Genomic DNA, 22,489 nt, shown 5'->3' on the forward strand with positions numbered 1-22,489 from the left:
CCTCCCCTGCCTTGGGCTATCTCTCTCCTCTTTGTATCTGTCTCATCTGTGCATCATCCTGTCTCATTCTGTATCTCTCTCTCTCTCTCTTTCCCTCTCTCCCTTCTGCCTCTGTTTCACCCTTGCTCTCATTCTTCCCCTGCTTTCTCTCTGCTTCTCTGTCATTTTCTTCCTCTGTCTCTTTCTGTCTCTTCATGTCTCTGTCTCTCCCTTTGGTTCCCTCCACCTCCCTTGCAGTCTCTGTCCCTCCTGGCCCCCTCACTGTGGCTCTGCTCTGCAGGCCCCGGCCAGGCCACCCTCCTGTGGCTGGTGAGGAATCTCCTCCCAGTAAGTGAGGCCAGACAGCCTGGGGGGAGGCTCCCTCTGCCCCCCCCCCATTCCCTCTCCCGGCTCTCACTGCGCTGTCCTTTCTCCCTCTCCTCTTCCTCCTTAGCTTGCACTTTGTCATACGTGAGGCTCAGAGGCAACTTTCTTTTTGGGAGTGGGGACCTGGTCGGCCCCTGCCCAGGACACAGCCAGGCCCCATCTGGGCTTCCAGGCCTAAACACGATGGGCGGGGACCCTGGCATTCTCCACCCCCCGCCCCACCAGGCACTGCTTGAGCTGGGACGGGTACAGCAACCCCTCAGGGAGCAAGGCCCTAGAGGCTGGAGGTGATGGGTACCCGCCTCAGGACTGGCTGATTCTGGGCCCACCCAAGGGACCCAGGGCTCTCGGGCGTGGGGTTCAGGGGCCGGGTGTATGGCGGACGAGTTCCATTGAGCAGGGAGTTGGTGAGATAGTCTGCCACGGGGCTGGCGTGGTCAGGTGTGCGTTCCTCACCCCCACCTGGGTGCAGGCACTTCCTGGCCCCCTGCCCCTCCAGCCTGTGGCTCCAAGCGGGCTGTCTGGATGAGGTCAGAATGAGGGCCAGGAGGGAGAGCGCTGGCCGGGGCAGGCACCCAGAGCACACCCATCCCCAGGCAGCTTCACTCACTTACGGTACCTTCGGTTCTGGGGGCTGTTCCTAGAACAGAGTGGGCTTTACCTTCTGCCCCAACCCTCAGGCTCTGGCCACAGGGAGGCAGTTCAGGGTGGAAGAGGGAGGGTGCTCACCCTGACCCACCCCTGGTCTTGGAGAAGGCGGGGGTGGGGTCAGGCAGGAGGGTCCGAGCCCTTCCCAGAGCCTAGGAGAAAGGGGCTTTGTGGCATCCCGGCCCCCTCCCCCAGGAACGGGCACATTCCTGGGCAGAGGCCCGGCCTCCTCGCCCGCGCTGGGCCATGGGGCTGAGGCCAGGGGCTGGGCTGGGGGACTCTCAATGGGCCTCTGTGCCTGCTCACAAGGGGCCTCTGTGGCTGAGCCCTCGGCCTCCACGCTGGGGCCCACAGAGCCCCACCCACCCAGCACCCAGGAGCCCAGCCCAGCACAGGGCAGCGCTGCCTTCACAAGCACCCTCTCTCGGTGTAGGAGCCCACTCCTGCCCCTTGCTCAACACCCCACCCCGACCCCGCAGGGCTTGCTTAGCCCAAGCCACAGAGGGAGAACATTCTTGCTGGGGGGTGGGGGTCATGTACCCATGTGCACCCAAGAGAGTGAAGTGGGAGGAGGACAGGCCTTGTAGTCTTGCACGAGGTCACAGGGCTGTGAATGGCAATTTTACTCCAGAAGCTAAGCTTTTAACCACTAAGCCACACTGTCTCTCATATAGTAATGGCTCATGTTTTATTACACACCTACTATGTGCCAAGCTCTGTTCTAAAGCACTTACATATTTAACTCATTTGTAACTCATTATCTTGGCACTTATAATTAACACCTAAGTTCATGAACGTTATTAAGATTTAATGCATTAAAAATCTCGTACAGGGTTCAAATCTTGGCTCAGTCGGTTAAGCGTCCGACTTCGGTTCAGGTCATGATCTCACGGTTCGTGGGTTCAAGCTCCATGTTGGGCTCTGTGCTGACAGTCCGGAGCCTGGAGCCCAACTTCAGATTCTGTCTCCCGCTCTATCTCTCCCCTGCTCATGGTGTGTCTCTCTCAAAAATAAACATTGAAAACATTTTTTAAAAAAAATCTTGTATATAATGCTCAGGAAACTGTGTGTGCACGTGTGTGCGCGCGCACGCGTGTGTGTGTGTATGTGTGTGACTTATTTGCAGCTTGTATTAACTTGTACAACTTCCGTATGAACTCACGAATGTGATATTTAATACATATAAAACATCTTTATACGGCAGGTGCTTAAGAAACAGTTGTATGTGTATGCTCACACCAATCTGATATGTGTTTATTGTCTGTCATTTAATAGGCACCTGCTATGTGCCAGACTCTGTTCTAAACACTTATACATATTTAAACTTATTTTGTAACTCATTAACTTGGCATTTATAATTAATACCTAAGTTCATGAATGTTCTAAAATTTAATACGTTAACAATCTTGTACAGGGTGCCTGGGTGGCTCAGTCGGTTAAGCATCTGACTCTTTTTTTTTTTTTTTTTTTTTTTTTAAGCACCTGACTCTTGATTTTGGCTCAGGTCATGATCTCGTGGTTTGTAGGATCGAGCCCCGTGTCAGGCTCTGCGCTGAGAGCATGGAGCCTGCTTGGGATTCTCTGTCTCCCTCTCTCCCTGCCCCTCCCCTGCTCACACTCTTTCTCTCTCTCTTTCTCAAAATAAATATTTTTTTAAAAATCTTGTACATAATAGGTGCTCAAGAAACAGTTTCTTTGTGTACGTGTAGCACACTAGTCTATGTGTACCATAGGCATATGATATGAATTGAACTCATGTTCATATGAACTCATGAACATTATGAGATTTAATGTGAATAAAATGTCTTGTATATAGTGGGTTCTTAAGAACAGTTGTGTGTATATGCTCACATCAATCTGATATTCATCCCTCGTGTATTAGGCACCCACTGTGGGCCAAGCACTAACTCTGGGGATACAGAGGTGAATGAGATGCAGGTTGCCCTCTCATCAGGTTTATTCTAGGGGGTAGTGAAAGCGACCACAGCTTCTGATTCTCCGGCACTCGCCCTGTGCCAGGTGTCGCAACACTGTGCATGGGGAGATGTGCGTGTAAGCACGATGTCATTTATTCCCTACAGCCACCCGGGGTGGTAAGTGTAATTAGCATCCTCATTCGACTGAGGAGGAAACAGAAGCTCAGAGAGGTGAGGTCAGTGCCTGTGGTGTGGCTGACCTCAGAACCCCTGGTTTTCACATGATAGTCTACAGTCCGTGCGTGACCAGGCAGGATCGACGCGATGCAGGAGGGAAGGTGTTCTGATGGAGGAAGCACAGGGGAGGGGGGCGGTGGTCCTGAGCAGGGGTCTCTAACCCAGCCGGGGTTGGAGGGTGGAGGCCAGTTCAAGTGCTCTTCTTGGAGGAGGTGATGGCTGAGCTGAGAGCCCTGAGGGATGACTAGAACCAGCCAGGGAGGAGTGGGAGGCATGTCTCGGTCCCTTGTGGGTGACCCCTGTGCCAGGCCAGCCTCCTCTGGAAGCCAGTTCTTCTTGTCCAGCCTTCCTCTGTGCCGCCGGGGGTCTCTTCTGCACCATCACTTAGTTTCTGCGTCAGGCTACTTTCCCGTTGGCTGAGGCCCCTCACTTATGGGTGGGGCCTCGGCTTTGACCCTGGGCAGGCCTGCCACAGCCACTGTGACCAGTGCTCGTACGGGCAGTGCTGGGCATGGCTGTGGGCCCACGGGCGCGGGCTGGGCCAGAGGCCGCTGGAGACCATCCCCAAATCTCCACCCCCTGGCCCAGCGGCCCGGGGCCGCCATATGCCAGGCCGGACCCCTCCTGGTGACAGCCCGCTCCTCTCTGCAGTTTATTTCCGGGCCCTGGTAAACTTCACTCGCTCCATCCGCTACAGCCCTCAGCTGGAGGATGCGGGCTCCGAGGAGTTCCGGGAAGTGTCCGAGGCTGTGGTCGACACGGTGAGGTGAAGGGGCTTGGGCGCTCCCCGAGGGTGGGGGGCGGGACAGGTTGGGGTGAAGGTATCTGGAGGCTGACGGTGCCGTGTCGCTCTGCAGCTTGAGTCGGAGTACTTGAAGATTCCCGGAGACCAGGTTGTCAGTGTGGTGTTCATCAAGTGAGAAGGGTCCCCTGGGGGGGCCGGTCAGGGAAGGGGGAGGCTGACCTGGAGGGAGGTGACAAGGAGGGGAAGTAAGAGACGCCTAATGAGGTGGATCTCGGTCGGTGGAAGGTCAGGAATTTGGGGAGACAGTTGAGACCTTAAATTGCCCCGCTTGGGTTCCAGGCTGTCTGGGAACAGGCACAGAGTCAGGAGATCGGGCCTGAGCCTCAGGCAGGGGGCGGAGGGAGGAGCTGAGGCTGCAGGTGTCTTTCTCATCCTGCTCCCCTGCCCCATCCCCATCCCTAGGGAGCTGGACGGCTGGGTCTTCGTGGAGCTGGACGTGGGCTCCGAAGGGAATGCAGACGGGGCTCAGATTCAGGAAGTGCTTCATACCGTCATTTCCAGCGGCTCTGTTGCCTCCTACGTCACCTCTCCCCAGGGATTCCAGTTCCGGCGCCTGGGCACAGGTAAGCCCATCCTGGGACCCGGAGCGCTTCTTCGTTCCTCCCAGTGTCCCCTCCGTGGGCTCTTCTGGCTTGGGGCCTGTATACCACTAGGGACAGGGAGCTCACTACCTGAGTCCGCCCCATCAGTCTCTGTGCAGTCCTGGCTTGGGTTGAGTATAATCCTCTAGCATGTACCAAATTATGTTTTTTAATTAAAAAAAAATGTTTTAAGTTTATTTATTTATTTTGAGAGAGAGAGAGTGAGAGCACAGGCAGGTGAGGGGCAGAGAGAGAGAGGGAGAGAGAGAATCCCAAGCAGGCTCCGTGCTGTCAGCACAGAGCCTGATGGCACAGGGCTCGATCTCACAAACCATGAGGTCATGACCTGAGCCGAGATCAAGAGTCGGATGCTTAACCAACTGCGCCACCCAGGCGCCCCTAACATGTACCTGGTTAGATTTAATCTCCGCTCACTCTCTCTGTCTCTAGACCTCTGTACACTGACAATAGAACTCATACTATTTCTTTTTTTTTTTTAATTTTTTTTTTTCAACGTTTATTTATTTTTGGGACAGAGAGAGACAGAGCATGAACGGGGGAGGGGCAGAGAGAGAGGGAGACACAGAATCGGAAACAGGCTCCAGGTTCTGAGCCATCAGCCCAGAGCCTGATGCGGGGCTCGAACTCACGGACCGCGAGATCGTGACCTGGCTGAAGTCGGACGCTTAACCGACTGCGCCACCCAGGCGCCCCAAGAACTCATACTATTTCTGCATATAGAACTTTCAGATCCAAACGCATTTGCATTTAATAATAACCAACAAATGTTTACCGAGAGCTGACTATGTGCTGGGCGTTCAGTAAAGCCATTGTATCCAGCCTCCGTCCAGCCTTCATAATTCCTGTGATGTAGATATTTCTCTTATTTTAGACGTGAGGGGGCTGAGGCCCAGGAAGGACAAGTGGCTTGTCCCAATTCACATAGGCATTGGTGGAAAAGCCAGAACTTCCACAAAGCCCCATGTCTGTGCCAGTCTTGCCAGAACCCATGATGACATGAGATGAGCACAGCACCTGAGGCTCAGCGAGAACAAGAGAACGGCCCCTGGTCACACAGCTATCAGATGCAAAGGCCTGGCCTTTGAGCTCTCGGTCAGCTCAGGTTTCTTTGCACGGCACCCCCCACCCCCAGGCTCCTACTTTGACTCCCTGAGTCTCGGCTTCTCCAAGCCAGACAGGCCCCATTCATTTCCCCACAGGCTCCGTTTCTCAGAGCCGTCACCATCCCTGAGTCAGGAAACCCAGAGCTGAACAAGTGCTTTCCCTATCATGGCGTAGCCAGATCGGAAGAAGACAGTGTGGCCATCGCCTCTGTCATTTGGCACATAAATCCCCAAAGAACGCACCCAGAGATCAAGTTTGCTCTTCCCCGGGCCCAGACCGGAAGATGGCTGGGGGCCCAGCCCTCTCCTCCCCACTTTTCAGTGGGCCTTCCTGGTTAGGGATGGTGGGATGGGCCTGGCTCGGCCCTGCAGCCCACGGCTCCCAGGTCCCAGACGGGACCGTGCTGATCACACCTTCCTTTCCAGCACAGACACCCCCGCCCCCTCCGGCCGCCGTGGCGGCCGCAGTGACACCAGGTGAGAGTGTAAGCCAGACCTAGGCCCGGCCAGGTACCCGGACAAGTTCATGGACGGAGGGAAAGGAAGGATGAGGGCGAGATGGCTGGGCGTGGCCCACAAGTTGCCCTCTCTCCCCTTCCCCTCCGTCCTCACTGGGCCAGGCTGTGGCCTGCACGCGTGTGATGTGGTGGTTGCATGCGTGTGGCTTGCTAACCGTGTGTGGGGTTTATGGAAGGGATGGCTGAGGCCACCGCCACCCGTCCCCTGTCCCACGTGTGCCGTGATGTGTCCACCGTGTGCCCCTCTGCCTCACTCGAGTCTGCCGGACGCAGGGCGCTGAAGCCCCCTGCCAGCCACGCGGTGCCTGTGCTGCCCACGACACCTCCCGCCCCCCCTTCCCACCCTGCCCCTCTGACGCCCTCCAACCCCCACAGTGCCCCAGTTCTCAAGAGTCTGCACCGAGGCCGAGTTCGCCTGCCACAGCCACAACGAGTGTGTGGCTCTGGAGTATCGCTGTGACCGGAGGCCCGACTGCAGGGACATGTCTGACGAGCTCAATTGCGGTGAGGGGCCGGCCGGGGCCACAAGTGGCCCGAGACACCGGGCAGGGCCGGGGTACCCCTGGGCCTCCGTGTCAACCGTGAGGGTTTGGTGCGGGCGGGGGGCTCTGAGGGAGGTGGGCAGGAGGACAGGGTGGGGGCACCGTGTGTGGCAGGGAGGTACAGGGAGGGCCTGGGCGGTGTGGGGGCCGGGGCCGAGGACCGTGCCAACACCAGGAGGGCTCTGTCCACAGAGGAGGAGGTCCCAGCGGTCAGCTCCGTGTCCCCCACTCTGGTGGAGACCCCACCGCCGGTGCCCTGGCTGGAGGCAACCACCATTCAGCAGCTGCCGGGCACCCCCGCTCCGCAGCCTCTGCTCCCCGGGATAGCCAGGCCTGTGCCCTGCGGGCCCCACGAGGCCATGTGCCACGACGGGCAGTGCATCCCCAAGGACTACATCTGTGACGGGCAGGAGGACTGCAAGAACGGCAGTGATGAGCTGAACTGCGGTGAGGACCCAGGGTGCGGGAGTCGCGGGGCTGGCGGGGGGCAGGGCCGCTGGCTGAACCCGGCCTGGTCCCCCAGGTCCCCCCCCGCCATGCGAGCCCAATGAGTTCGCCTGTGGGAACGGGCACTGCGCCCTGAAGCTGTGGCACTGTGACGGCGACTTTGACTGTGAGGACCGCACCGATGAGGCCAACTGCCGTGAGTGTCCTGGGGTCCATCCAGGCCCTATTCCCCCTGCTCTCTTGTGAAGGCCCTGGGGACAGACTGGAGGGTTTTTCTCTCTCTGACCCCAGCAGTGAGGGGTCTCGGCGCTGAGCTGAACTTGGTAGGGAATCACTGCGGCCAGACTGCCTGTGGCTGATGGCTCCTTGTTTCTTTTCTTTAGTTCAGTACCATTAATCTTCTCTTGGTTATTTATGCTTGAGTATAGGTCAGACAAGTGGCTGAGAGGGCTTCATACCCCAATGTCCCCTGATGATCGGACTCTTGGCAGGTGAGGGAGTCAAAGCCTTTCCCGGACAAGTATAGGGGTTCTTCACATAGAGCTAGTTCTGAGTTTTTTGGACATCCATCTGCCCAGCTCTCTGTCATCTCCCCATTCAGCCATCCATCCATCGTTCATTGGTCCATCCATCCATTCCCCCAGCTGTCTGTCCCTTCGGCTGTCTGTTCTCATAGCTCTTCATCCACCTGTCCGCCCGTCGACCCAACATCCTTCCTTTCTCTTATCCATCCGTCCAACCAACTGTCGGACACCCAACTATCCACCCGGCTGACGTCCATCCACCTAGTCAATGTTAAGGACATTATAACAGCTGATGGGTGAGGCTGGAGAGACAAACACCCTATCGGGTAGCATCTGAGCGTCCTGTCCTGCTGGAGATTTTTAGTCTGAGATTGACGATAATCTTCAAACCATTTCTCTGTGATCCCGGATCACATGTTGACATTCCTACGGTCCTGTCCACTGGTAGCTCCTCGCCTTCCTCTCTGCCTTCCCTGCCCCACGGTCCACGCTGGAAAGAAGCGACAGCGGGCCACTTGTTAGGATGTCCTTCCTGTGGCTCGAAGCTTGTCTGACGAGACAGCCCCTTGGGAAAGAGAAGTAATTGAGGGCTTTAGTTGAAAAGCACTTCTCATCTGGGGAAAAGTCCCAGGAGACCAAGTCCTGGTTGTCAGAGCCCCGAACAGAGAACGTGAAAGCTAAGTGGCCTTGGGGGCTCAGAGGGCGTTGGGACAGAAACCCCCAGGTCGGTAGATAGCTGCCTCCTGGCCTTCTCTCACTTCCTTCTCTGCAGATGTGTGGCCTCCTCTCCTACGCCACTCTGCCTTCTCTGTCCCCGTCCGTGTGTCTATCTTAAGGTCAGTCTCCCTGAGGAGGAGTGTCAGTCCCCCCCTACTACAGATGCCTCGGGCCCAGCCCTGGTGCCAGGCCGACTTCAGGCCTCTGGCCAGTCCACAGGTGGCCGCCTCAGGTCAGGGGCCACCCCAGGCCAGTCAGAGGGGACAGAGCAGCGAGGTTCGGGCTGTGGCAGGGTCCCTTGCCAGGCCTTTCTGATAGAACTGCACCAGGTCTCACCTGGTGTCTGGGGATCTGGCCACTTTGCCTGTGCCTTTGACAGAGGTCTTGTGCTTGTGAGGGTGGCTGGATGTGGGAGTTGCTGAATGACTCTAACGTGCCAGGTATGTCTCTGTTTTGGGGAACGCAGGTGGAGTGAGTGGTGAGGACAGAGAACCGTGATGAGCCATTTGATGGCCGACTAGTGACGGTGGGCAGTGTCAGGGCAGCTGTGTGTCACGAGGATGAGATGAGGGAGTGATCCTGGGGACACCAGGGAAGGTGGGCAGGTAGGGAGTGGGAGTGGTCCCCCCCTGAGGGCGGGGCCTGCTGCCCACACCCCCTGGCTCTGTCCCCTAGCTGCCAAGCGCCCCGAGGATGTGTGCGGGCCCACGCAGTTCCGCTGTGTCTCCACAAACACGTGCATCCCAGCCAGCTTCCACTGTGACGAGGAGAGTGACTGTCCCGACCGCAGTGATGAATTTGGCTGCAGTGAGCAGGGGCAGGGGGGTGGAGCCGTGGGGGGGCGGGGGGGGGGTTGGCGAACCACCGGCCCCAGCGCCCGCCGTCCACAGTCTCAGCCCTTCTCTCCTCCCCCACTCCTCCTCCCTGTGCCCTTCATACCCCTCACTCCTGCTCTGGTCTCCCCAGTGCCCCCACAGGTGGTGACCCCTCCCCAGGAGTCCATCCAGGCTTCCCGGGGCCAGACAGTGACCTTCACCTGTGTGGCCATTGGCGTCCCCACCCCCATCATCAACTGGAGGCTTAACTGGGGCCACATCCCCTCTCATCCCAGGTATGGCTCTGAGCCCGGGCAGGCGCCGAAGATGTGGGGGGCGCTGGGCCAGTGGCCCCGGCCTGACCCCACCTCTGTCTCGGGGCCCTCCAGGGTGACAGTGACCAGCGAAGGAGGCCGTGGCACACTGACCATCCGTGATGTGAAGGAGGCAGACCAGGGCGCCTATACCTGTGAGGCCATGAATGCCCGGGGCATGGTGTTCGGCATTCCCGACGGGGTCCTGGAGCTCATTCCAAAGCGAGGTACGGCCAGCGGGCACACGGGCCCTGGGGGGGCTGGTGGGGCCAGGGCTGCTTGCTGGTGACCAGCCGCAGCCCATTCCCATGCCACCCGGCAGGGCCCTGCCCCGACGGGCACTTCTACCTGGAGCCCAGCGCCTCCTGCCTGCCCTGCTTCTGCTTTGGGGTCACCAGCATTTGCCAGAGCAGCCGCCGCTTCCGAGACCAGATCCGGCTCCGCTTTGACCAGCCCAATGACTTCAAGGGTGCGTTGGCGGGCGGGCAGGTGGGCAGGCGCTGTGGTGGGCTTGGGGGGGAGGCAAGAGGGCAGATATGGGAGCACAGCACGTGCGGGCAGATGGGGCCGGGTTCACGGAGGGGCGCAGGGTCTCTGAAGAAAGGCTGAGCCCTGTAAGAACAGCACTTGAGGGAAAACAAACGTTTTAGGAAAAGCCGTACCCACACTTGACGTCTGCCCGCTTTGGGTTATGAAGAGGATGGGCTCTGGGGCCAGATTCCTTGTTTAAATTCTGATACTCCCTTACGAGCTGTGTGCCCGTGGTCAAGTTGCTTTCTCTTGTCTCAACGTTCTCATCTACGAAATGGGGATAAAATAGGAACTGTCTACCCCGCACTGCTGTAAGGACTCAACGGGTTAATACAGATAAGCCATGCTCATCCATGGTCAGTGCCCCGTCCATGTGCCCTGGTGTCATCGTCACCATCCTCGTCATCCTCCTCCTGAGAGACTGAGAGGTGCCAGTGTCCCCAGAGCCGAAGAACCAGGCTTGGGCATCTTCTTAGCCTGGGGCTGACCTCCAGCTGCCCCAATTACTGTCTGTGTGACTGTTGGCTTCTCTAGGCCTGTTTTCCCAAACATAAAGGCAGGAACGCAGTTGGCCTGTGTTCTCTCTGGCAGAATGGCCCGGGCCCAGAAATCACAAGGACGTGGGTTCAAGTCCCAGCCCTCATTTACCGCCTGACATCAGGCTGCCTCCCATATCATTAATCACAAAGGATTAAATGCAAGGAGGGGCTTAGATGCCCACCTAGTAAGCACTCGGTCAGTGCTGTGGCTTGACAGTCATTGGACAGCCACTAGCCCTTGCGTGGTCGGAGCTGTTCTTACTCTCCTAAGGTGAGGACCCTGAGGTCCTCTGAGAGATGGTGGGCCCTCCCTAGGGTTACACACAGCTGTTTAGAGGAGAACCGGAACCCAGGCCTGTCTGACTGGAATCAGAATGGTCAGGGTGGGCAGGGATTCCAGCGTGAGCAGGTTGGCCTGTGCGTGGATGGTGACTAGGGGGCAGGAGCTCTGAAAACATCCCTGGAAGGGAGAGAGGAAAGCAGGCCGGGGGAAATGTGGCCTGGTCTTGAGGGCTATGTGTGGTCATTCTGCAGGTGAGGGTCTGGATTCATCCGTGGGTACAGGGATTTCATTTACGATCGAGGGGAGAAGCTACTTCTAGATGTAGATTTAGCACAGGGAAGGAATTTCTTTTCTTTTTTTTTTAATTTTTTTTTAACGTTTGTTCATTGTCTGATAGAGAGAGAGACAGAGCGTGGGTGGGGGAGGGGCAGAGAGAGAGGGAGACCCAGAATCCGAAGCAGGCTCCAGGCTCCAAGCTGTCAGCACAGAGCCCGACGCGGGGCTCGAACTCACGGACCGTGAGATCATGACCTGAGCCGAAGTTGGACGCCTGACCGACTGCGCCACCCAGGGGCCCCACAAGGAAGGAATTTCTAAGAGTCAGAACTGTCCAGGGTTGGGAGGGACTGCCTTTGGAGGTAATGAGCCCCCCATCCATTAGAGCTGCTCAATGTGGTAGTCGCTAACAACATGTGGCTCTTTAAATTAAAATTAATTAATTCACTTTCTCGGCCACACTCGCCACATTTCAAGTGCCCACAATGTACCATATTGGAGAATACAATGTAGAACATTTCTGTCCTCACAAAAATTTCTCTTGGATAGTTAGTGCTGCACTAGAGATCTGGAAGGATGCTGTAGAGAGAAATCGCACGTGTGTGTGTGTGTGTGTGTGTGTGTGTGTGTGTGGCAGGGGGGCAATTGGACTAGATGACCCATCATAATAGTAACAATAACAACAGCTAATTGTTTTTGAGTGCTTCTTTTGTGCCACACTCTGTTTTATAAGCATTTCATATCAATTTGCTCAGTTTCTCTTCCTAATAACCTTATGAAGCAAACTAGTATTATGTCCATTTTACACATAAGGAAACTGAGGCCTTTTTTCAAACCCCTACATCTGGGGAGGGTGGTTGAACTAGGACTTGGCATCTGTTCTTCAGCCCCGGGTAACTCTCTACTGCCCCCTGAGGGCCGTTCCAACGCTGACAGTCCACGGATCTGTCCTCAAAACCAAAGGCTCTGAGAAGTCCTGCTACAAAGAATCCATTCCCTTGACCTTTTTCTGACCCTGTCATTCCCAGCTGTCATTCTTCAGCACTGACTTTCCCCAGAGCATGCTTTAGGAAGCACTGCTCCAAAACTGTAGGGAAGAGAAAAACATTTTTAACTTGGCAAAAGAGACCGAAGTTCTCTTTAAATCAGCTTGCTCCCAGAACCTTCCCGTCTTTCTGGCTAACTGCCTTTCAGGGTGGGTATCTCTGGCAGGCATGTGCTGCAGCCCTCAGCCCTCCCTCTTGCCGCCCGCAGGCGTGAACGTAACAATGCCCGCACAGCCCGGCATGCCGCCCCTCTCCTCCACCCAGCTGCAGATCGACCCCGCTGTGCAGGAGTTCCAGCTGGTCGACCTGTCCCGACGCTTCCTGGTGCATGACTCTTTCTGGGCTCTGCCCGAGCAGTTCCTGGGCAACAAGGTGAGGGACTGGCCTGCTGCTCTGGATGGGGAAAGGGCCAAGCCCCCCTCACAGGCCCACAACCTGCCTGGGCTCCGCTCCCTCTGAAGCCGGTGGGCAGCAGGACAGACTCAGCTCTGGAGACCGAGCGTCCCAAAGGCAGAGCCAAGCCCCACCCAGCTCTGCCTCCCTGTGCCCAGCTCTGTGCCAGGCATACGGCGAGCACTGGACACGGAGGGGCGGAGGAAGGGGTGACGGGACACGCAGCAGGCATCAGGTGTGCCCCCTTCCCTGCCCTGACCGGCCCTGTATCGGCCAGGTGGACTCCTACGGTGGCTCCCTGCGCTACAAGGTGCGCTATGAGCTGGCCCGAGGCATGCTGGAGCCAGTGCAGCGGCCAGACGTGGTCCTCGTGGGAGCCGGATATCGCCTCCTCTCCCGAGGGCACGTGCCCACCCAGCCTGGCACGCTGAACCAGCGTCAGGTTCAGTTCTCGGAGGTAGGTGGTGCCTGAGCTCTCGGGGCTGGGCGTGAAGGGGCCGCAGGCCGGGCAGGTGCTAATGCGTGATGCCCCCCACGCACCTCTGTTCATATCTAGGAGCACTGGGTCCATGAGTCTGGCCGGCCAGTGCAGCGGGCCGAGATGTTGCAGGTGCTGCAGAGCCTGGAGGCTGTGCTCATCCAAACAGTGTACAATGCCAAGATGGCCAGCGTGGGACTGAGTGACATTGCCATGGATACCACCGTCAGCCACGCCACCAGCCACGGCCGGGCCCACAACGTGGAGGAGTGCAGGTGCCTGAGCTGGCAGAGTCCCCAGCCAGGATAGGGGGGAAACGGCAGGGCCCTCACGGTTCCTGTAACCACTCTCCTGGTCCTGTCCCCACAGATGCCCCATTGGCTACTCTGGCTTATCCTGCGAGAGCTGTGATGCCCATTTCACCCGGGTGCCTGGTGGGCCCTACCTGGGCACCTGCTCTGGCTGCAACTGCAATGGGCATGCCAGCTCTTGTGACCCTGTGTATGGCCACTGCCTGGTGAGTGGGGCCAGTTGACCCTCGGACGCTGGCTAGGGCCCGGGAGCATAGATAGGTGGGAGGCCCAAGCTGAAGCCTTCTTGTGCCCATAAGCTTAGCATGAGCCTCTGGAATGGCTGTCCTGGCTGCTAGCTAAACTATCGTGACCTCTGGTTGCATTAACAGAGATAAAATGTCCAGATAAGGGAGGTGAAAGTCCTACTCTCTTCCACCCTGCTCAGAGCATTCCTGGAGAGTACTGTGTTAAAGATCATCCTTAGCAGGGCAGCCCTAAGGGGAAGAAGCCTGGAAATCATATGAGTTTCTAAGGAATAGTGGAGGGGGCTGGGATTTTGGAGCTGACCGAAGACAAGGCTCAAGCTACATCTTCAAATTCCTCAGGAGGTCCGTAAGATAGAAGAAACCGATTCCAGAGGGTTGAAATAGCCAGTGGGTGCAGATTAGAAGAGGGAGGCGGATTTAGGTCAGTATAAAGCAGGCGTTTAGAACCTTCTATGGAACAGGCTGCCCATGTGAAGTGATGAATCGAGGCCAGCCTCAAAGGGCGACCCTCAGAATCTAGTGTGGGGCAGAGGGACTGCTCTGTAGAACCTGAACCACTTCTTCCCCTTCCTCCCAGAATTGCCAGCACAACACAGAGGGGCCACAGTGCGACAAGTGCAAGGCTGGTTTCTTCGGGGACGCCACAAAGGCCACAGCCACTGCCTGCCGACCCTGCCCTTGCCCATACATTGACGCCTCCCGCAGGTCAGACCCAGCTCGGGGTGGGGCAGATATGGTGGGGGGAGTGGGCAGTACAGCAGGCCAGGGGCATATTCTGGGCGGGGAGGTGGGATACCCGGGTTCAAATCCTCACCTCGTCACTGACTTCTTCCATGCCCCTTGACCTCTCTGGGCCTCAGCTTCCTTCCCTGTATTACGGGCCCATCTGTCTTTCTAGTATCGCTATGAGGCTGCAGATCGAGAATAGGTGGACAGGGCGCCTAGGTGGCTCAGTGGGTAGAGCATGTGAGTCTTGATCCGAGGGTTGTACGTTCAAGCCCCGTGTTAGGTGTAGAGATGACGTAAAAATAAAAAATTTTTAGAAATCTAGGGGCGCCTGGGTGGCTTCGTCAGCTAAGCGGCTGACTTCCCCTCAGGTCATGATCTCAAGGTTCGTGGGTTCAAGCCCCGCATCGGGTTCTGTGCTGACAGCTCGGAGCCTGGAGCCTGCTTTGGGTTCTGTGTCTCCCCCTCTCTGTGCTCCTCCCCTGCTCGTGCTCTGTTTCTCTGTCTCTCAAAAATACATAAACGCTAAAAAAAAAAAAAAGAAAAGAAAAAAACTAAACGGGCAGGGAAATGGTGGGCAGGGAGACGACATCACGTCTCATGGCATACTGTGCCATGTGGGCAGCAATCATTTCTTGGGGTGGGAGTGTCAACCCCAGCCCATTGTTGCAGCCCTGCCCCATGTCCTGCCGCTGGATACCCACAGGTTCTCAGACACCTGCTTCCTGGACACGGATGGCCAAGCCACATGTGATGCGTGTGCCCCAGGCTACACGGGCCGCCGCTGTGAGAGGTGAGGGAGAGCCGACCGGGACCGGGGGGAGCAGGCTGTACGGGGTGGGGACATAGAAGTGCCACTGAGGACCCTCCCTCCCTCCACCAGCTGTGCCCCTGGATATGAGGGCAACCCCATCCAGCCAGGCGGGAAGTGCAGGCCCACCAGTGAGTATCACAGCCATCCCCTGGCACTCCCCCAGGCCGCCCACCAGCCCAAACCCCATGATCCCCGGGGAGGCATCCCACTCTGCCACCTGCCTGGCCAGACTGGGTCCATCCCATTCCCACCTGCCTTGCCAACACCCACTTTGTGCTTCCAGACCAGGAGATCGTGCGCTGTGACGAGCGAGGCAGCATGGGGAGCTCTGGGGAGGCCTGCCGCTGTAAGGTACTTGTGCCCTCCCCTCCCCCACCCCAGGGGACTCCGGCGGGCACCCAGCTGGGAGGGGGGGTGGCCCCCACAGCTCCTTGGCTGCTGGGGGGTGGCCTAGCCAGAGGCTGATGGGCCTCGCTGACAAGTCTTCCCCTCGTGAGAGGTGGCCTGGCATCGGGAAGGAGCCTTGGCTGGAGAGTCCGGTAACCTGGGTTCAAGTCCCGGATCCTTTGCCAGTCCTTCTTCATGCGACTGTTGTATCTGTGTTTGTTTTTGCATTCTCACACTGACATGACGATAGGGGTATTAGCATCCCCAATTTACAGATGAGCAAATGGAGGCTCAGAGGAGGGACATTATTTGCATTAAGACCGGGAGAATCGAGTGTCAATGGAAAGAAGAGCTGGACAGACTTTGGAGTTAAGCACTCCTGATCTTAAGTCCCAGAGGAGATTAGCAAGCTGAGTGACCTTGCGTAGATCATTTCCCGTTTCTGAGCCTCCGTTTCCTCGTGTGAAGCATGGAGGTATCACATAATTCTCAAAGTACTTAGAAGGATTAAATGAGATGATGGTTGCACAGGAACTAGCACAGTGCATGAAACACTCCATAAAGAGCAGCAGTGACAGTTTTAACCAGGTTGCTGTATTTCAAACCTAAATGTATTTGTGAGCCCCCTAGCACCCAAAAAGAAAAGGGAAAAAAGATTGGTTGCATACGCTCCCATTAATTGAGAATCATGGTTCACATGGTGGCAACCCTGCTTACCTGTGCTCTTTCCATGGCTCTCCCGGCCTCGGGTCCCCTTTAGAATGTGGGCAGATTAGGCTGGAAGCTCCAGGCAGCCCCTCCCGTGGGCCGTCCTGCAGCTCCCAGCTCTGTGCCTGCAGAACAACGTGGTGGGGCGTCTGTGCAATGAGTGTGTCGCCGGCTCTTTCCACCTGAGTGCCCGCAACCCTGACGGCTGCCTCAAGTGCTTCTGCATGGGCGTCAGTCGCCAGTGCACCAGCTCCTCCTGGAGCCGCGCCCAGGTACCTACGCAGGGTGGCTGGGCAGGGAGACCGGTGGGTCCGCTGAGTCCAGGGTGGGCCACGTGCCGGTCCCAGACCTCAGCCCCTGTTCCGGCCTCTTCTCCCCCTCCCAGGTGCGTGGGGCTTCCGAGGAGCCCACTCAGTTCAGCCTGACCAACGCCGCAGGCACCCACACCACCAGCGAGGGCATCTCATCACCCACATCCGGAGAACTGGTCTTCTCCTCCTTCCACAACCTCCTCTCCGGACCCTACTTCTGGAGCCTCCCCTCACGCTTTCGCGGGGACAAGGTGGGCAGCGGGGGGAGGAAGAGAAAAGGAATTCCAGGCTTGGAAGCAAGAATGTCCTGGTGCCCTTGGAGGAAAGGTGGGAGACGCGGCTGGAGCAGTGGCATGTCAGGACTGTGGGGCCTCGGCTGAGCACCTGTCCCCCTTGTGTCCCAGGTGACCTCCTATGGGGGAGAGCTGCGCTTCACGGTGACCCAGCGGCCCCAGCCTGGCTCCACACCTCTGCACGGGCAGCCGATGGTTGTATTGCAGGGCAATGGCATCGTGTTAGAGCATCACACTTCCCAGCAGCCCAGCCCTGGTCAGCCCAGCACCTTCACGGTGCCCTTCCGGGAGGTGAGCAGCACTCCCTGAAGCCTTGCGTGGGGAGGGGCGTCGATACCCCGAGATGTCAGGGCTTGCAGCACACGTGTCCTTTCCTTGGCAGCAAGCATGGCAACGGCCTGATGGGCAGCCGGCCACACGGGAACACCTGCTGATGGCCCTGGCGGGCATCGACACCCTCCTGATCCAGGCGTCCTTCAGCCAGCGGCCAGCTGAGAGCAGGTGTGTGGGGCCAGGGCTGGAGGACAGAGGGGCCAGCTCTACCACATACAGGCTGGGTGGCCTTTTGTGCCTCAGTTTCCCCATCTGTAAAATGGAAATTATAACAGCGACTCTCTCATGGGGCTTGTTCTCAGGTTGGATTCCTTAGAAGCCAAACCTGAGATGGAGATTGGAGATTCACGATTCACAGTGAAAACCTGGGAGGGAGGCAGAGGGGACGGCAGACAGACGAAGGAAAGGAAGTGGCCAGGCCAGGAAGTGGTTTCAGATGAAAACTAGCCTCAGCCTCACCCCGCCGGGAGCTCTGCAGAGCCATTCTGCTTTGAGGCAAAGGGGCTTTTGTACCCTGGGTCCACCTGTCATTGGTCACCCTGGGGGAGCAGGGTGGTATGTTCGATCCAGGAAAAGAAGGCTCATTCTCTGGAGAAGGTTGCAGGTAGAAGCCATCCGCCACAGCTCTTGCACCAGCTGGGGAATGGACACCCAGCTGGGGATCCAGACGGGGCCCCAACAACATCAGCAGCAGGGCTGTTGGGAGGGTTGTAATCGACATGATCCCACTCGGGACTCCGGGCATGCCTGGCACAGAATGTGTGCTCATTTATAGCGGGTCTTGTCATTTCCAGGGTCTCTGGTATCAGCATGGACGTGGCTGTGCCTGAGGACACCGGCCAGGACCCCGCGCTGGAAGTAGAACAGTGTACCTGCCCACCCGGGTACCGCGGCCCATCCTGCCAGGTGAGCGCCAGGCTCTACCTCCTTGTCCTCCTTGGTGCTTCCTGGCTCCTCCTCCTTTAGCTCTCCCTTCCTCCCCAGGCCCCCCCCCCCCAGCCCCACCACACTCAGTGGGCGCTGCCCTGAATGGGTGGTGCCAAGGACTCCCCTCCCACTGCCGTCTTCTTGCCCCCAGGACTGTGACACGGGCTACACACGCATGCCCAGCGGACTCTACCTGGGCACCTGTGAACGTTGCAGCTGCCACGGCCACTCGGAGATCTGTGAGCCCGAAACAGGTGCCTGCCAGGTGAGTCCCGCCCTCCTTCCTACCTACCCCAGGGGTCTGCGGCCTCCAGGGGCTCAGCCTCAGCCCACGCTTTGCCTCTCCAGGGCTGCCAACACCACACGGAGGGCCCTCAGTGCGAGCGGTGCCAACCAGGATACTATGGGGACGCCCAGCGGGGGACGCCACAGGACTGCCAGCCGTGCCCATGCTATGGAGCCCCCGCTGGTGGCCAGTGCGTCCATTTCCTGCCTGTACCTGCCCTTTCCTGAAATGCCCATTGCCCCCTTCCGGACTCCCTTCCTCCCGGGCCCTCCTGAGAGGCAGCGGTTAGATCCTGGCCTTGCCGCTTCCTCGGTGTGTCACTTTGTATAAGCTACGTTTCCCTCTCTGGGCCTCAGCTTCCCTGTCTGTGAGATGGGGATAATACAATGATACACCCCACCTTGACCACTCGTGTGAGAGGTGGCTGAGAACCCTTAGCGCGGTGCCTGGCACATGGTTCACACGCCCACTCTTCCTCTCCCTGCTGCCCTGGTCCTCAAGGAAGGGCTGCTGACCTAACTGTTTGCCCCCCACACCGTCAGGGCTACCCATACTTGCTTTCTGGACACGGACGGCCACCCCACCTGTGATGCGTGCTCCCCAGGCCACAGCGGGCGTCACTGTGAGAGGTGAGGCGGGTGGTGGGCAGGAGGGGGACGGTGCAGGAGGGCTGCCCCAGAAGCCTCCCGCTGTCCCCTCGCACAGGCCCCCAGGAGACCACCAGCTCTCCTCCCTGTGTGATCTAGGCCTGCAGTTCACCTCCAACCGCCAGCACCCCCTACCCCAGCCAGGCCAGCGACTTCCCAGAAAGCCCCTCGTTCTTGCTAAAGGTCCTGGGTTCAAGGCCTGATGATGCTCACTCACTGGCTCTGTGGCCTAGGGCATGTCCCTGCTCTTCTTGTCCCACCTGTTTCCCTGTCTGTAAAATGGGTGAGTTAGGCTGATTCCTTCCAACACCATGAGGTCTGGTTCCACTCTGAGTCCGACACAGGGCCCCCGGCACAGTCCTGGGCTCACAGCAGGCTCTCCAGGATTCTGTGGTTCTGCCCTCCCTTCCTCTAATGCTTTCTCCCTAGGTGTGCCCCAGGTTACTATGGCAACCCCAGCCAGGGCCAGCCGTGCCAAAGTGAGTAGGGTTGGGGAGGCCTTTGGGGTCGGGCTACCCTGTCTCCCCCAGGGGTGGAGCTAGGACAGAACCTTCGTTCTCCTTCGACTTGCGGCAAGTGACTTTTTCTGAGCCTCAGCTTCTTGATCTGTAAAATGGGCATAGTAAAAAGCCCACCCACTCCAGAGGGCTGGTATCAATGCCTATGATGCCTACATAGGGTGGGTGTTCAGAAATTAACACTCTCTCCCTCTCTTGGTGGTGAGTGACGTGGCCAGAGGGTGGGAAGTGAGGGCGCGTGGAGGCGGGTTTGGGCCTCCAGCCGCGGCTTCCCTCCATCTCAGGAGACGGCCAACTGCCAGAGCCGATCGGCTGTGGCTGTGACCCCAAGGGCAGCATCGGTAGCCAGTGTGACGCTGCTGGCCAGTGCTATTGCAAGGTCAGTCCCGACCCCTGCTCTCTGTGAGGCCCGACATCACGGCCGTACTTGTTGCCTGGCATTCCCTCTCACTGTACCCTGGGGGCTGTCCCCGAGCCCCCACCACCCTTCCCCTGAGGGACCGCCCCTGCCCCGCTGCCCAGAGCCTGGTGGGAAATCAGGCAGCACCCGATGGGAGCCGGGCCTCGGCATGGGGGCTGTGGGATCTTCCCCGGGACTGCCAGAAGTGGCTAGGAGTACAAGACCCCCCCCCCCCAGTCTCCCCACACCCTCCCTTCCATCTGTCCTCCCAGGCCCAGGTGGAAGGCCTCACCTGCAGTCACTGCCGGCCCCACCACTTCTACCTGAGCGCCAGCAACCCCGACGGCTGCGTGCCTTGCTTCTGCATGGGTGTCACCCAGCAGTGTGCCAGCTCCTCCTACAGCCGCCACCTGGTAAGTGCCCGGGCACAGCCCCTCTGAGTCATCACTGGGGCAAGTCAGGAACCCAGCCCGGCGGCGTCCCCTCTGCCTGTGAGGACACCCACCCCCGTGCCCTGGTTATTGCCCATAGAAGCACAGGTGCGAGCAACCCTCGCCCCTACCCTAACACTCGCCCCTACCCTAACACTCGCCCCTACCCTAACACCCTCCCCGTGGCCCCGTTATCGCCTGTGCCAGCACTGAGCCCAGCACCCCTTTCCTTTCCCAAGTGTCCTTCCCGCTCCCCCCACCCCCGCCGCTGCTTCTGTCCTAGTCCTGCTCTCAGAAACCCCCCCATAACCCACCCAAATGCCTACCCACACCCCTCCCCAACCGAGGTGCCTGCCCCTGCCCCCTCCCCCTCGCCCAGCCCCCGCCCAAGCTGACATCCCGTCTTCTTTCTGCTGCCAGATCTCCACCCGCTTTGCCCCTGGGGACTTCCAAGGCTTTGCCCTGGTGAACCCGCAACGGAACAGCCGCCTGACAGGAGGCTTCACCGTGGAGCCCGTGCCTGAGGGTGCCCAACTCTCTTTCGGCAACTTCGCCCAGCTTGGCCATGAGTCCTTCTACTGGCAGCTGCCGGAGGCGTACCAGGGAGACAAGGTGTGATGTGCAGGGACGGCTGGCAGGCCCTCCCTAGTCACCGGTTCTGAGCCAGCCCCTGCGGAGCCCTGGGGCCAGTGGGGCTCAGACACAAGGTGGCCTCAGGGCAGGCGTCAGCCGCTCCGCGGTTAAGCGTGCAGCCTTTGGGGTCAGATAGGCCTCGGCCTGAGCCCAGTTCTGCCATTTCCCAGATGACTGCCTTTTGATAAACTTCAGCCCCAGGCTGGCTGGCAGGATGAGAAGTCGTGCCTGGCACATAAGCACTCTCCTGTTAGTGGTTTTCAGCTTTCATGCAACAAATAGGTCCTAGGCGAGGCTCTAGAAACTCAAGGACAGATGTGACAGTTTCAGTGTCATCCCTTTGCTTATTCAGAGTTCCCTCATCTGTGCGGTGCTCTGTGCTCGGTGTCAGGCATGAGACTAACTCTGATTGTAAGTCACGTTTACGGAGCTCGCGCCGTGCTGGGCACTGTTCCAAGCACTTGTATGTGTCATAAATCGCCAGTACTGCCCCATTTCCTTCGAGGGAACAGAGGTGACACCCAGAAGGTGGCAGTGCTGGCATTCAGCCCCGGGTCAGAGGCTTCCCTCGAATCCTACACTGGTCAGAGATGAGCCATGGTTTGCTGGGGTGGTGACGGTCATGCTGATGGTGGTGGCGTGGGGTGCAGGGTCTTAGGGGCGGACTACAGAGCAGCCTGCCCAGACGTGTTCCTCGAGGAGTCAGTGCCATCTAATGACACCCAAGGAAAGATGGTCTTGGTACGGGAGTCCCCTGCTGGCTGAGGTCAGTGAGCGAGCAGATGTGTCCCCTCACGCAGGATCTCAGGGAGGTCAGGGACACAGAAGGGGGAGTGCCCAAGCTGCCATGTCCTTCTTGCTTGGACAGACCCAAGTATCCCAGGCTCCTCCCAAGGCTGACCTTCCGGTCCCTTCCCCCTTCTCTGGGTTCCGCTTCTTCCACTCCTGGCTTCCCTGTCTTCCTCCCTACTGCCCTGGCCCGCAGTTCTCAGACTTCTCTCTCTACTCCCTCTTTTGGCGTTTCCCGGCGCCCCACAGAGGGAGGCGTATTTTGCACGGATGCGCCGGGCTCACCAGGTAGGCCCGTGATCTGAGTGGTGTGAAATGGATGTGACACAGCCGTGGTGTTTTCCGATGCCGTCAGTCCCGCATGGGGAAATGCCCAGTGCCCGAGGAAATGTGGTCCGCATGAACCCCGGCAGGTGCCCGATGGCCCCGCCCTGCAGTACCAGGAATTGGAGCTGGGACGACCTGTGCCCCATCCGCTCTGTGGTCTGGTTCTGCTGCCTGCTGTCTGTGGCCAGAATGGTGGCCGAGGTGGCAGGGAAACTAACTCGATGCTAAACCACATGACTATACCCAGCCCACCGGGTTACCCTAGCACTGCCTTCCGAGCAACCTCCACTAACCCTCTGT

General features: G+C 58.4%; 1 protein-coding gene across 1 annotated transcript in view; it reads left to right on the forward strand.

Moving 5' to 3' along the window:
* The window catches only part of HSPG2 (heparan sulfate proteoglycan 2), an 81,397-nt gene that overhangs the window by 18,795 nt on the left and 40,113 nt on the right, over positions 1–22,489 (forward strand). The window contains exons 8-38 of the mRNA XM_047082383.1: positions 3,819–3,928; positions 4,025–4,083; positions 4,375–4,535; positions 6,104–6,154; positions 6,571–6,699; positions 6,930–7,184; positions 7,261–7,380; positions 9,101–9,232; positions 9,392–9,536; positions 9,630–9,781; positions 9,877–10,023; positions 12,438–12,601; positions 12,900–13,079; positions 13,179–13,375; positions 13,470–13,617; positions 14,237–14,364; positions 15,092–15,178; positions 15,269–15,327; positions 15,483–15,550; positions 16,405–16,566; positions 16,680–16,856; positions 17,010–17,189; positions 17,281–17,399; positions 18,026–18,137; positions 18,310–18,423; positions 18,507–18,634; positions 18,987–19,073; positions 19,521–19,570; positions 19,894–19,988; positions 20,282–20,422; positions 20,861–21,052. Of these exons, the coding sequence (XP_046938339.1) occupies positions 3,819–3,928; positions 4,025–4,083; positions 4,375–4,535; positions 6,104–6,154; positions 6,571–6,699; positions 6,930–7,184; positions 7,261–7,380; positions 9,101–9,232; positions 9,392–9,536; positions 9,630–9,781; positions 9,877–10,023; positions 12,438–12,601; positions 12,900–13,079; positions 13,179–13,375; positions 13,470–13,617; positions 14,237–14,364; positions 15,092–15,178; positions 15,269–15,327; positions 15,483–15,550; positions 16,405–16,566; positions 16,680–16,856; positions 17,010–17,189; positions 17,281–17,399; positions 18,026–18,137; positions 18,310–18,423; positions 18,507–18,634; positions 18,987–19,073; positions 19,521–19,570; positions 19,894–19,988; positions 20,282–20,422; positions 20,861–21,052 (4,049 nt within the window). The remainder of the gene's footprint in view (positions 1–3,818; positions 3,929–4,024; positions 4,084–4,374; positions 4,536–6,103; positions 6,155–6,570; positions 6,700–6,929; positions 7,185–7,260; positions 7,381–9,100; positions 9,233–9,391; positions 9,537–9,629; positions 9,782–9,876; positions 10,024–12,437; positions 12,602–12,899; positions 13,080–13,178; positions 13,376–13,469; positions 13,618–14,236; positions 14,365–15,091; positions 15,179–15,268; positions 15,328–15,482; positions 15,551–16,404; positions 16,567–16,679; positions 16,857–17,009; positions 17,190–17,280; positions 17,400–18,025; positions 18,138–18,309; positions 18,424–18,506; positions 18,635–18,986; positions 19,074–19,520; positions 19,571–19,893; positions 19,989–20,281; positions 20,423–20,860; positions 21,053–22,489) is intronic.

The sequence above is a fragment of the Lynx rufus genome, unplaced genomic scaffold, assembly GCF_022079265.1.
Source record: "Lynx rufus isolate CCGP_SWC_20201006 ecotype Redwood Valley unplaced genomic scaffold, mLynRuf1.p SCAF_2, whole genome shotgun sequence".
In the NCBI taxonomy this organism is placed as follows: domain Eukaryota; kingdom Metazoa; phylum Chordata; class Mammalia; order Carnivora; family Felidae; genus Lynx; species Lynx rufus.